The following is a 12,515-nucleotide window of genomic DNA, read 5'->3' as shown; positions in this document are numbered from 1 at the left end:
TAACTTGTATTCTTTATAATGTTATATGGCAGTTGATTGGTTCCCTGTTTGACACAGACAGACTATACATGTAGTTGTATGGTTAATTAGCTCGAATGCCATTTTCAAAGATGCACCTCCTTGTATTACAGTGAAACCTCTCAAAACTGGACCCTCTTTAAACCAGAATTCCCTCCAAACCGGACGTTTTTCGTGGCCCCTTTTTAAATATCTGTACAGACGAGAACCTCTCTAAATCTCTTATAATCAGATTTTTTACTTGGTCCTAAAGGTGTCCGGTTTAGACGAGTGTCACTGTATATATACATATAGATTATTCCATGAGTGAAAGTGCCATACAAAATTTATGGAACAAGTTTGGGAATTACATGTATTTTCAGGGCTCACCCTGTACATGGCCAAATTAGCCAAAGGCTGATTTTTATACAGCGTGGCTACAACATTAGTCTTTGGCTAATAAAATATTCTTTAAATTAACTACTTTTTAATAATTTTCAAGGATATACTCTATATATTTGAAAATTGGCTAAACCAAAATTTGTTCCAGTGTGAGCCCTGATTTTATTCCCTGAGTGAGAGTGAGGTGTATAAAACAATTCCCAAATGTGTTTTATATATTTTATTCCCTGAGTGAGAGTGAGGTGTATAAAACAATTCCCAAATGTGTTTTATACATTTTATTCCCTGAGTGAGAGTGAGGTGTATAAAACAATTCCCAAATGTGTTTTATACATTTTATTCCCTGAGTGAGAGTGAGGTGTATAAAACAATTCCCAAATGTGTTTTATATATTTTATTCCCTGAGTGAGAGTGAGGTGTATAAAACAATTCCCAAATGTGTTTCATATATTTTATTCCCTGAGTGAGAGTGAGGTGTATAAAACAATTCCCAAATGTGTTTCATACATTTTATTCCCTGAGTGAGAGTGAGGTGTATAAAAACAATTCCCAAATGTGTTTCATACATTTTATTCCCTGAGTGAGAGTGAGGTGTATAAAACAATTCCCAAATGTGTTTCATACATTTTATTCCCTGAGTGAGAGTGAGGTGTATAAAACAATTCCCAAATGTGTTTCATACATTTTATTCCCTGAGTGAGAGTGAGGTGTATAAAACAATTCCCAAATGTGTTTCATACATTTTATTCCCTGAGTGAGAGTGAGGTGTATAAAACAATTCCCAAATGTGTTTCATATATTTTATTCCCTGAGTGAGAGTGAGGTGTATAAAACAATTCCCAAATGTGTTTCATACATTTTATTCATACATAAATGTGATGATTGATTTAGTATCCAAAAACTTCGATTTATAACAAATGATAAGTATGACAGTAATCACTTCACAATTGACGTTAATATTATTCAACAAGGTCAGTTACAAAGATGTTGAATGCTGTCAATTTCACAAACTGCAACTGAAGCAAGGCTGTAGCTGCTATACAGACAGATGTTTTCCATAACAGTATTAAATGTATTGATATGGCGTATCCCATTTAGATAGCATGGGAAAATATGATGATTAATATTCCATTTATTGTAAACTGTGTCAGTAGTAATTGTTTGTATCTACTTATTAATGTATATATGGGGTTTTTATTAGCCATGTTTGATTTTAAAAGTTAATAGAATAGTTTGACTGGGCCCTAAAGTGACTTTTAAGTACGTAGTTTAATTTGGCAAAACCACTGTCCAACATGCATATATGTCTGAATTATTATCTAAATTGTTGACATCTGGTTTGTCTAAAGACAAAGCCTTGCATTGTCACCCTGACAAGCACATTTCATTTCAACTTATTTTCGTGCTTATATATCCAATTAAGGTTCAAGCACACTGTTCTGGGCACACACCTCAGCTATCTGGGCTGTCTGTCCAGGACAGTGGGTTAGTTGTTAGTTTGTTAGTGGTTAGTGAAAGAGAAGAGGGTGTAGTGGCCTTACACCTACCCAATGAGCCCTTAAGAAGTCACTCTGGGTTGGAGCCAGTACCGGGCTGCGAACCCTGTAGTCTGTTGGCTTAACCACTGCACTACTGAGGCCGGTTACAAGCACAAAATCAACCAGAGGGAACTATAGGTTTCATCTCTGCCCTACTGTCTGTCTGTCCGTCCGTCCGTCCATCTGTCCCACATGTAGTTTTCCAAATGGGTTTTTTTCACAATTCCTTAAGATATTGAGCTGACATTTTGTATATATCTTTATCATGTACTGTTATGGATCAAGTTTGACATTTTTGGGGTGATTACCCATTTTTGACAGAGTTTTGGCCCTTGAATTTGTTTTCCAGACTTTTTCTTTGCAATGCCTCTAAATATTGAGCTGACATTTTGTATACAGCTTTATCATGTACTGTTACAGATAAAGTTTGACTTTCATGGTGAATTACCCACTTTTCTCAGTTATGGCCCATGAACTTAGGAGATATGAAATTGTTTCGGGCCCAGTAAGGGACATGTATTGCTTTAGCAGTACTCTCAAAATGCTTGCTAAATTTCTCTTTCAGATATGTTATGCGGATAACAAATGTAGGCGATAATCTTCAACGAGCTCATTTGTTTTTTGTGGCTCCTTCAAAATTCCTTGGCAACAAGCAGTCGTCTTATGGTATGAAGTTGACGGTCTCTCTGCGAACATCATCAAATGGTTCTCTGATTGAAAACAGGACCAACGGAGATATCATCCTCAAAGGAAGAGATACAGACTTCGTCCTGGTGAAACAACTGCCGAGCATACCATACGGTTCGGGCACATCATCAGTAGATTATGCCGTGAGTATGAATCCTGGTCTTACTGAGGGGGGTCGGGACGTAGCCCAGTGGTCAGTGTGGGATCGATCCCCATCGGTGGGCCCATTGTGCTATTTCTCATTCCAGTTAGTGCACCATGACAGGTATATCAAAGGCCGTGGTATATGTACTACCCTGTCTGTGGGATGGTGCATGTAAAAGATCCCTTGCTGCTAATCGAAAAGGGTAGTTCATGAAGTGGCGTCAGCGGGTTTCCTCTCTCATTATCTGTGTGGTCCTTCACCATATGTTTGACGCCATATAACTGTAAATAAAATGTGTTGAGTACGTCGTTAAATAAAACATTTCTTTCTTTCTTTTCCTGGTCTTACGGAAAGCTTTTGAAATTATCCTGGTGTCTTCGGGTGGGACATATAGCCTGATGCGCAGTCAGTCTAGGAGCTATCCCCGTCGGTGGACCCATTGGCCTGTTTCTCGTGGGATTCAGATTTGGTTTTAAAAATTAGTCTTTTCGCCAACAAATTTATTGCTCGTTCCATCCAGTGCACCATGACTGGTATATCAAAGGCAATGGTGTGTGCTATCCTATCTGTGGGATGGTGCATATAAAAGATTCCTTGACACTAATGGGAAAATGTAGCGTGTTTCCTCTCTAAGACTAAAATTGACCACATGTTTCACATTCAGTAGCTGATGATTAATAAATTAATCTGCTCTAGTGGTGTCGTTAACCAAAAATAAACTTTAACCCACCCTTGATCAACCCAGTTCACAACTTCTCCATTCAAAGCTGTGCACATGCACTCTGTTTTTGTGTAAGTGTGCATTCTTTCACACACCCAACTCTCCCATTGTTCCCGCATTTTTTAAACTTTAAATACATGATTCACAGTCAAATTGGGTGGATGCAGTTTCCATGTTGTTCAGCATATATATACTAAAATGGAAAAATGTAGCAGGTTTCCTCTCTAAAACTAAAAATGTCAAAATTACCAAATGTTTGTCATCCAATAGCCTATGATTAATAAATCAATTTGCTCTAGTGGTGTTGTTAAACAAAACAAACTTCCATTGACTCGCTATACTACTATTATAGCTGTGTGTATATTTTGTTTTTCAGTTTCTCATGAGAGAGACCGAATGGTTTGTAAATTCCACCAATGGAACAGCAGCATCATACCAAGACCTGATGAAAACTCTGTCAAACTTACAGTCGTTTAAAATTAGAGCCAAATACAGTAATGTGAGTACACCTATTTTCACCATAAAGGGACAGACCTTAGTTTTTAAACGCTAAGGCATATTTTTCACTATTAAAGCCATTTATGATCACTGATATCAAACATTATCTATATTTTATTGTTTAAATAATCCATTTCCATACAACCGAAGTGTTTCTGGTCATCCTGGTGTTTCTAATACCACAAAATGCATTTTTCATATTTTGAAAAGCGCATGTGCATCTGAGAAGTAACAGTTATGGAGTCGAGAGTTTTAGTCTATTTGTAATGATATTTCACCGTTTCAATGTCACAGACTCTTGTTTCACTCTCTTGTAACGTTATCCAAATGTGTTACAGGTTTGTAACTTAGCCAAACTTTGTGTCTGTTTTTACAGGTTGAAACTTGGGTCTGCACCTAATTAACATTAATGTTCATAACTCTTACCAGGCCCGTAGGAATGACTTTGGGAGGGGTGGGGTGGGGTGGGGTGGGTGGGGGGGCACTGATGGATCGGGTACAGACTCAGATATCAGATTTTGGTTACAATGGCAAACATTATAAGGTAAAAAAAAAAGAAAAAAAAAAAGGCTCACAGGTGGGTGGGGGGGGGGGGTGCCCCCCCCAGTTCCTACAGGCCTGCTTACATGTAATTTCAATTTTAATTGCAATCTTTAATTAATTTTATTTCTCCATTCTGTGTTTTTACCTTCTTTTTTTAAGTCTCCTGCCAGTCCTACTGAAGGGAACTAAATAGGTTTTGTCTCTGTCCATCCTTAAATCTGAACTATATACTTTAACAAAAATAAATGTCAACATCTTAATATTTCTTGTGATGCTAAACACTTTGCTAAATTCCATTGTCTCCAGTACAGGTAGATAAAAGGTCATGAGTATTGCACAGGCTTCTGAAACTTGCGAGAACAATCATTTCGTGTGCGCATTGCTCGTGCAAATCTAATTTTGCTTAACCTATTTTTTGTTCTTGCAAAATCTGGAGCACCATTTACTTGGATATAACGTGTTATGCAAAAAGGAAATGGGTTACCTGGATTTATTTCTGCGTAACCGATAAATGGTTGAGCTGATTTTTAATTCTTAGAGGCCAGTTGCATTATTTATGTTTTATTAATGCTGTTTTATTAATGCTGTTTTTATTAATGCTGTTTTTCTCGTTTATTCAGGAGAGCCGTGCGTACACAGACTTGCACCATGTTATAATGGAACATGCAAGCAACAGTGGAGAAGAATTGGTCAACAATGTGGAGCAGTGTGACTGTCCTGTCCAGTTTACGGTGAGATTCTCAGGCCATAGGATTTCAAATTTCATGGGAAACACTTTTTCGGTTCCGTGCCTTGTGATCATGGGAACCCATTGGAAACTTTATATATATATATCATTGAATAGTCGTACTCGATATAATATTCATGGGAAACGAAATTTCATTTCCATGATTTTACTGACACGCTACTGACACAGTACTACAAATGATAATTTCTGTGACATCCGAAGGCTTGGATTCTGATATATTTTACACAAACCTTTACGCAAACATTAGCTACGAATACCAATAGGCTTACAGGGAACATTTTGTTCAGTATCGTGTCATGATTCGCTATGCAAGTTTCAGAGATCGCTACACAATTTTAAAACATCAAACAGCAGAAGTTGCTAATCAATTTTCAGTTGACTAGAGATATATCGCTAATCAAGATTTTAAAAACAAAATGTTCCATGGGCTTTGTCATGAAGAAAAAGTTAAGATTTGTTTTGTTTAGCGACACCTCTAGAGCACATTGATGTATTAATCATTGGCTGTTGGATGTCAAACATTTGGTAATTTTGACATATAGTCTTAGAGAAAGACCTGTTACTTTTTTCCAACAGAAGCAAGGGATCTTTTATATGCACCGTCTCATAGACAAGATAGCACATACCACAGCCTTTGATATACCAGTCATGGTGTGTCATGAAGTTAACAAATATATACCGTTTATACATATATACAAGTAGATGTATGTCCTGTTTATACTATATATATAGTTGAATCCTGTTAGTTTGAACCCTGTAGGTGCTTGAGAAAGTGTTTGTGTGTGTGTCTGTGTGTGTGTGTCTATATGTGTGTGTGTGTGTGTGTGTGTGTGTGTGTGTGTGTGTGTGTGTGTGTGAGTATGTCTATGTGTGTGTGTGTCTGTGTGAGTCTGTGTGTGCGAGTCTGTCGGTATGTGTGTGTGTCTGTCTGTCGGTGTGTGTGTTTGTCAGTCTGTGTGTGTCTGTCTGTGTGTGTGTGTGTGTGTGTGTATATATATATATATATATATATATATATATATATATACACACACACACACACAGTGGACTCTGTCTAAACTGAACTCACTTTGTACCGTCGAAATAGTCCAGTTTACATAGAGGACTGGTTTAGACAGAGTTCATCCAGAGTTATGGTTCTTGAATAATCAACAACTCGCGATCAACAATAACATTTGAACCCATGGATGGTTGGGAAACACAGTCATACAAGCCAGACTTGCAATCGATTACTTCACAGACATAAAAAAATACATAAAGGGACATTCCTGAGTTTGCTGCAATTTTAAAGATGTTATCCACTAACAGAGACTTTTTAATGATTGTAATTATATATCAAATATATTTTTCTGCATAAAATATTAGTGTCTACATATTAAACGTGTTTCTGGTCTTTCTAATATTTGTACTAGGTTAAATTTCATTTTATTTCCTAAAACATTGTAGGGCGGCATTCCTTCGCCAGGATGGCCAGCATATTCAAACATTTATTTATTCGTACGTACAAAATTATGTTGAATAAAAAATCCAGATCTAATGGCCTACCGCAATAAGAGTTTAGTAAACTTCACACGAGTGTGATTACATTTTGTATTTGATCTCCAGATCTAACGACAATAAGAGGTGTTACAGTTTGATTTGACTGGGTGGCAATTGCATGATCATTGTTCAGCTAATTAAGCAGCCCATCATTCAGTCAAATCCCAATCCGGTGTAGACAGAGGTAATTAATGCATGAACGGTTCTTTTGTTCTTGATTTTTGATCTGGAGTCCGGAGTAGACGGAGTACAGATTAGGCAGAGATTTATACCTAAGAGATAAACGGTAGCTGGATGAGACTTTAGAAATGGACCGGTTTACACAGAGATCCGGATTACACAGAATCCGGTTTAGACAGAGTCCACTGTATATATATATATGTATATATATATACCTGTGTGGGTTTTTTTTCCTTTTCAGGGCCAACACTGTGAGAGCTGTGCTTCGGGCTATAAACGTGAAACATTGACCGGTAGTCAGTTCGGCACCTGCGTTAAGTGTGAGTGTAACGGTCATGATGGCGGACCGTGTGACCCCCAGACCGGTGTCTGTCAGTGTACACACTTCACAACAGGAGACAGGTGTGACCAGTGTCTACCTGGTTATTATGGCAATGCTCTTGGAGGAAACCCAGGTACATGCTACTAATTTATCTTAATTTATGCTAAACCTTTATACTTACTTACGATGCTTTGCCTCCTGCTGCACCCTATATATTAACAATTCCCGTATAACAGCTAGCCCTTATATTGACTTCAGACCAAGGTGATTTTACATGTTGTTTCTACATGTATATACATTGTGGTATTACTCTCATATTATAGTCAAAATCTGTGTTGTAGTTTACCAGTCCTGGATTTATGTATACCATAATAATCTGTATAGTGTTTCTCTAGTAGGGTACACATGCCAGATTTTAATCTTTATTTTTATATTATGGAGTAGGACAATAAAAATGTACATTTTGTACTTGGAAGTGGGGTGTTCTGCCGATCACACCCCCAGTTCCTACGGGCCAGGGCCTAATTTCACAAAGATCTCTTAGGCTCTGTTAGACAACTAAGCATCCTCTTTGCAAGTCTTTTAGCATTGCACTGCGAGATTGCAAAGTTGCGACAGTTTAGTGAATTAGACCCCTGGTTGTTTTTGTAACCTTTTCTATAAAAGTGGTCAAAACGATGATGTTTCTAAGTGCCATACTGTAACAGGCATTTTTCCACCTGCAGATGACTGTCAACCGTGCATGTGTCCCGGTGATGTGGTAGCAAATGAGGTGAATGTATTTGCTTCAACGTGTGAGCTGGCACCTGCAGGACAGCCAAGTCCACTCTGTCACAACTGTTCTGTGGGTCACACCGGCAACAGGTGCGATGTGTGTGACACCAATTACTACGGTGTTCCTAAGGACCCCCAGGTATTGTTCATTGTTTTAGTTTTGTATGCTTTGTTTGCAGAATTCCCTCCATCCCTCCTCCCCCTCCCAAAAACAAGAAGAAGAAAAAAAAGAGAGAATTTTAATTTTATTTAAATTCAGTTATATTCATTTCAGGTCAATTCAATTCAAATAAATAAAACCAATTAAGCAGTCATTAAATTAATCAATTTAAAAATGTATTGATAATTCCCTATCCACTTTTGCCCACCTCAGTATTAAATGATTTAAAAACTAAACCTACTTATAAATATCTTGGATTGCTATAAAGAGCAAAAACGCTTAACATTACAACTCTAGCCTTCAATATTAACTCCCTTTTTTATGCACCTCTCCCAATCCAAATATGTACAGACTTGCATAGGCATACAAAGATGCCAGAAACTGATGGGGTTGGAGTTTGCTCAGCTACATGTATATTAATTAACCTTTCAACTGCAGTGAGACTAATGCATAATCTTCAGATGGGGAGTGGGGTTGAGGCAGTGCCCTTCTACCTGCATGTCTTAGTATTTGACTGTGGTATGTGCTGTCCTGTCTAGGAGATTGCTTATAAAAGATCCCTTTCTGCTAATGGAAAAATTAGTAGGTTTTTCTCTACATGTACCTGCACATCCAATGTTATGACTTAGTATTTGACTGTGGTATGTGCTGTCCTGTCTAGGAGATTGCTTATAAAAGATCCCTTTCTGCTAATGGAAAAATTAGTAGGTTTTTCTCTACATGTACCTGCACATCCAATGTTATGACTTAATATTTGACTGTGGTATGTGCTGTCCTGTTGGTAGGAAAGTGCTTATAAAAGATCCTTTGCTGCTAATGGATTAATAAATCAATCTGCTCTAGTGGTGTTGTTAAACAAAACAAACTTTAACTTTATTAAGTATTTGAATTATAAAGACTATATGAAACTTATTGATTTCGACCCAACAAATGTAGCTAATCAGTTTGCCTCTGTTGACAGATCATTCCAGCCAGTGCTCCACTGGTGTAACAAAGGCCGTGGTATGTACTATCCTGTCTGTGGGATGGTGCGTATATAAAAGATCCCTTGCTGCTAATCGGAAAGAGTAGCTCATGAAGTGGCGACAGCGGGTTTCCTTTCTCAATATCTGTAGGGTCCTTAACCATATGTATGATGCCATATATAACATAAATAAATGTGTTGAGTGCGTCGTTAAAGAAAACATTTCCTTACTTCCTGTTTACAGAACAACAATGGTAGGTGTGTTCCGTGTGTTTGCAACAGTCGTGCCGACACCTGCAACTCTACAACGGGAAACTGTATAAACTGCACGCTCAACACCGAAGGCAAAGAGTGTGAAATCTGTGCACAGTCTTATTTTGGAGACGCCATGAGGGGGACCTGTAAACGTAAGTCAGTTGTTACATTAAATATAGGGCCAAAATTTACAAAGCCTGTGTATGTCTTTAACGTGTTTAACTACATATGTACATACATTTACAATGCTTAAACACCTACATGTACATTTAAGAAAAACAGACTTTTTAAATTTGGTTGATAGTCTTTAATGATAGTTGGTAGATGTAGTTATGTTTACAAATCCTGTTTTTGTTTTACATATGTACAACTACAGACATTTGCAATGCTTAAAAACCTGCATTTAAGAAAAAACAGGCTTCTTAAATTCGGTCGATAATAGTCTAGGGAGTTATGTTCATTTTTTGAAGGTTGCATTTTTTTTTGCTCAAGTTAATAAAATTTTGGTCATATGTTTCCATGACCTACCTGAACTAGAAATCCATTGGTAGCATTTTTTCTGACCACTATCATGTCAGCCATCTTGAAATTCAAAATGGCCGTCATTTTCATATAATTTCTTTATATGTCTCCACTCCCATTTAACATAGAAACATATTTTTGGTGTCTGTTTAAACATATTATGTTAGTGAATTAAAATATTTTTTTAATTATTCATCTCACATGGCAACCATCTTGAAATTCAAAATGGACGTCATTCCATTATATTTTTTCTCTATCTTTACTCCCATTAAACACAGAAAAATAATTTTGGTATCAGTTTACATCTATGAGCTTTGATGATTATTTTGTAAAAAGGAAAATTGTCTGATCTTGGCAGCCATCTTGAAATTCAAAATGGCTACCACATTAATAAAAAAAAATTCAAATATCTCAACTCCCGGTTAACGTGGAAACATAATTTTTTGTCCATGTACATTTCTGTATTCCATGCATTGGATGGTTTTCATTTATATAGTCATTGAATCATGAAAACAATCTTAAAATTCAATATGGCCGCCATTTTAATACATTTGTCTTATATCTCAACTCATGGTTAATAGAGAAACACAATTTTGTTGTCTAGATGTATATTTCAGTGGTCAATGAATATAATGCTTTAGATTTATAGTCATCCAATTATGGCAAACATCTTAAACTTCAAAATGGCAGCCATATAGAAATTCAAAATGGCCACCAAGGTAATCATTTGGTAAATACTTTTTCTCCTAGTCTACATACAAGTGCAACTTTTGTGTTCATTAGTACATTTTAGTGACCTCTTTGTATGGTTCATCACCGATTCCAACCTGACTTCGGTGTTACTTATATATGGAGCTTTCGTGAATACATTGAATTCTCTTTATTGATGTCCACCATCACCAATTGTCCTGTTCAATTACAGCATGTACATCTGGTAATCCGAGTCTGTCTCTTGAATCAGTCTTGATACAGTTCATTATACAATGTTTACAGGTTGATCTGGTTGTGTATCCTAATGGTGATAAAACCCCAACAGTCTGTGTCTTTGATGTAGAAATCCACCTCATTGCCTGGCCCGATCATTATCACATCATGGCCTGCAATAGTTTTCGATATCGTAGCGCTCAGATAGCTTCGAAAATGTATAGCCTGGTTAGTGGAAATATCTGTCATCTTTCATAAATATTATTGTGTAAAAACATTTTTTACACCCATGTAACCATCTAATAGCGAATCAATGCATGCAGGAAATGCTTCTGTTCACTGACAATATATATGGCAGATTAGAAGTGAATTTCTGCACCAGACACAGACTTAGTTCTTATCCTGAGAAGATCACACACACTGATCCCACTAATTACCGTATTGGTACAGACGTAAGTCGCAACCAGATCAACATGCAACTAATTGTTGATGAACTGGGTTCAGAAAGAAAATCAACGTTACCAGGGTTGCATGTAGTAACTGGATGTGACACAACAGGACAAATTGATGGTATATGCAAACAAATGTTATTGAATATATTCGGGAAAGCTCCACTGGCTATAACTGAAGCTCTTAGCGAGCTTGGAATTACTGATGAATCATACAAAGAGGTCAGTACTTCATGGTACTAAGCTCAATGGTCATTTGTACAATTGATGCAGCTATTTTGAGAGGATAGAAGTTCATGACACCATCACCAAACTAAAGTGTGGAAGCATATCTCCAAGCAAATATCCTAGCTTAGGATTCTATGCTACATCCAGTGATCTAGACCCATGGTTGGATCAAGGAGGATATATTTGTAAATGCGGTTGAAGGTGCAAGCTGCACCAGAGGCTGTGATAGAACTGATCAGATGCAACTGTGGTATCAGTAAGTGTTCAGGTAGATGAACCTGTAATGTACAGAACTCAAGTGGTGATGATTGCTGCAATACACATGCCATTACAGACGAAGTAGATGCCTAATCAGGGGTCACAATGGAAAATAATTAATTTTGGTCAATTTTCAAATACATGTATGTAGGATATTTCTTTAGAACTTATTAGCCAGATACTAAATGGGTGAGTGCTGCTAATGTGTCATTGTGAATTACAGTTAGCAATTGGTCTGTTCCTCTGTTTCATTAGTTTAAAATCTAGAACATGAAAGTCATTAGTAATGCAATATTTTAATTATTTCACATAAAATGTATGTGGACTAGGAGGAAAAGTATTTGCCAAATGATAAAACTGGTGGCCATTTTTAAATCTCCATATGGCAGCCATTTTGAATTTTAACGTGGTCCCATAACTGGAGGATGGTTATAAAAATGTCACCCTTTAATTCATTGATCCTAAAAATGTACAGACAAAAATAATTGTGCTTCTGCCTTAACCGGAAGTTATGATATATGAAAAATACATTAAAATGGTGGCCATTTTTAATTTCAAGATGGCTGCCATGATTGGATGACCATAAAAATGTCATCAATAAATTCATGGCTACATAAATGTACATATAGACAAAATATATTGTGTTTCTATGTTACCCGAG

General features: G+C 36.9%; 1 protein-coding gene across 1 annotated transcript in view; it reads left to right on the top strand.

The window, feature by feature from the left end:
* Positions 1–12,515, top strand: part of LOC121383566 (laminin subunit beta-1-like) — a 91,701-nt gene that overhangs the window by 56,033 nt on the left and 23,153 nt on the right. The window contains exons 20-25 of the mRNA XM_041513654.1: positions 2,503–2,767; positions 3,867–3,989; positions 5,152–5,262; positions 7,240–7,453; positions 8,046–8,233; positions 9,463–9,625. Of these exons, the coding sequence (XP_041369588.1) occupies positions 2,503–2,767; positions 3,867–3,989; positions 5,152–5,262; positions 7,240–7,453; positions 8,046–8,233; positions 9,463–9,625 (1,064 nt within the window). The remainder of the gene's footprint in view (positions 1–2,502; positions 2,768–3,866; positions 3,990–5,151; positions 5,263–7,239; positions 7,454–8,045; positions 8,234–9,462; positions 9,626–12,515) is intronic.

The sequence above is a fragment of the Gigantopelta aegis genome, chromosome 10, assembly GCF_016097555.1.
Source record: "Gigantopelta aegis isolate Gae_Host chromosome 10, Gae_host_genome, whole genome shotgun sequence".
NCBI lineage: Eukaryota > Metazoa > Mollusca > Gastropoda > Neomphalida > Peltospiridae > Gigantopelta > Gigantopelta aegis.
This window is presented reverse-complemented; position numbering and strand designations above follow the sequence as displayed.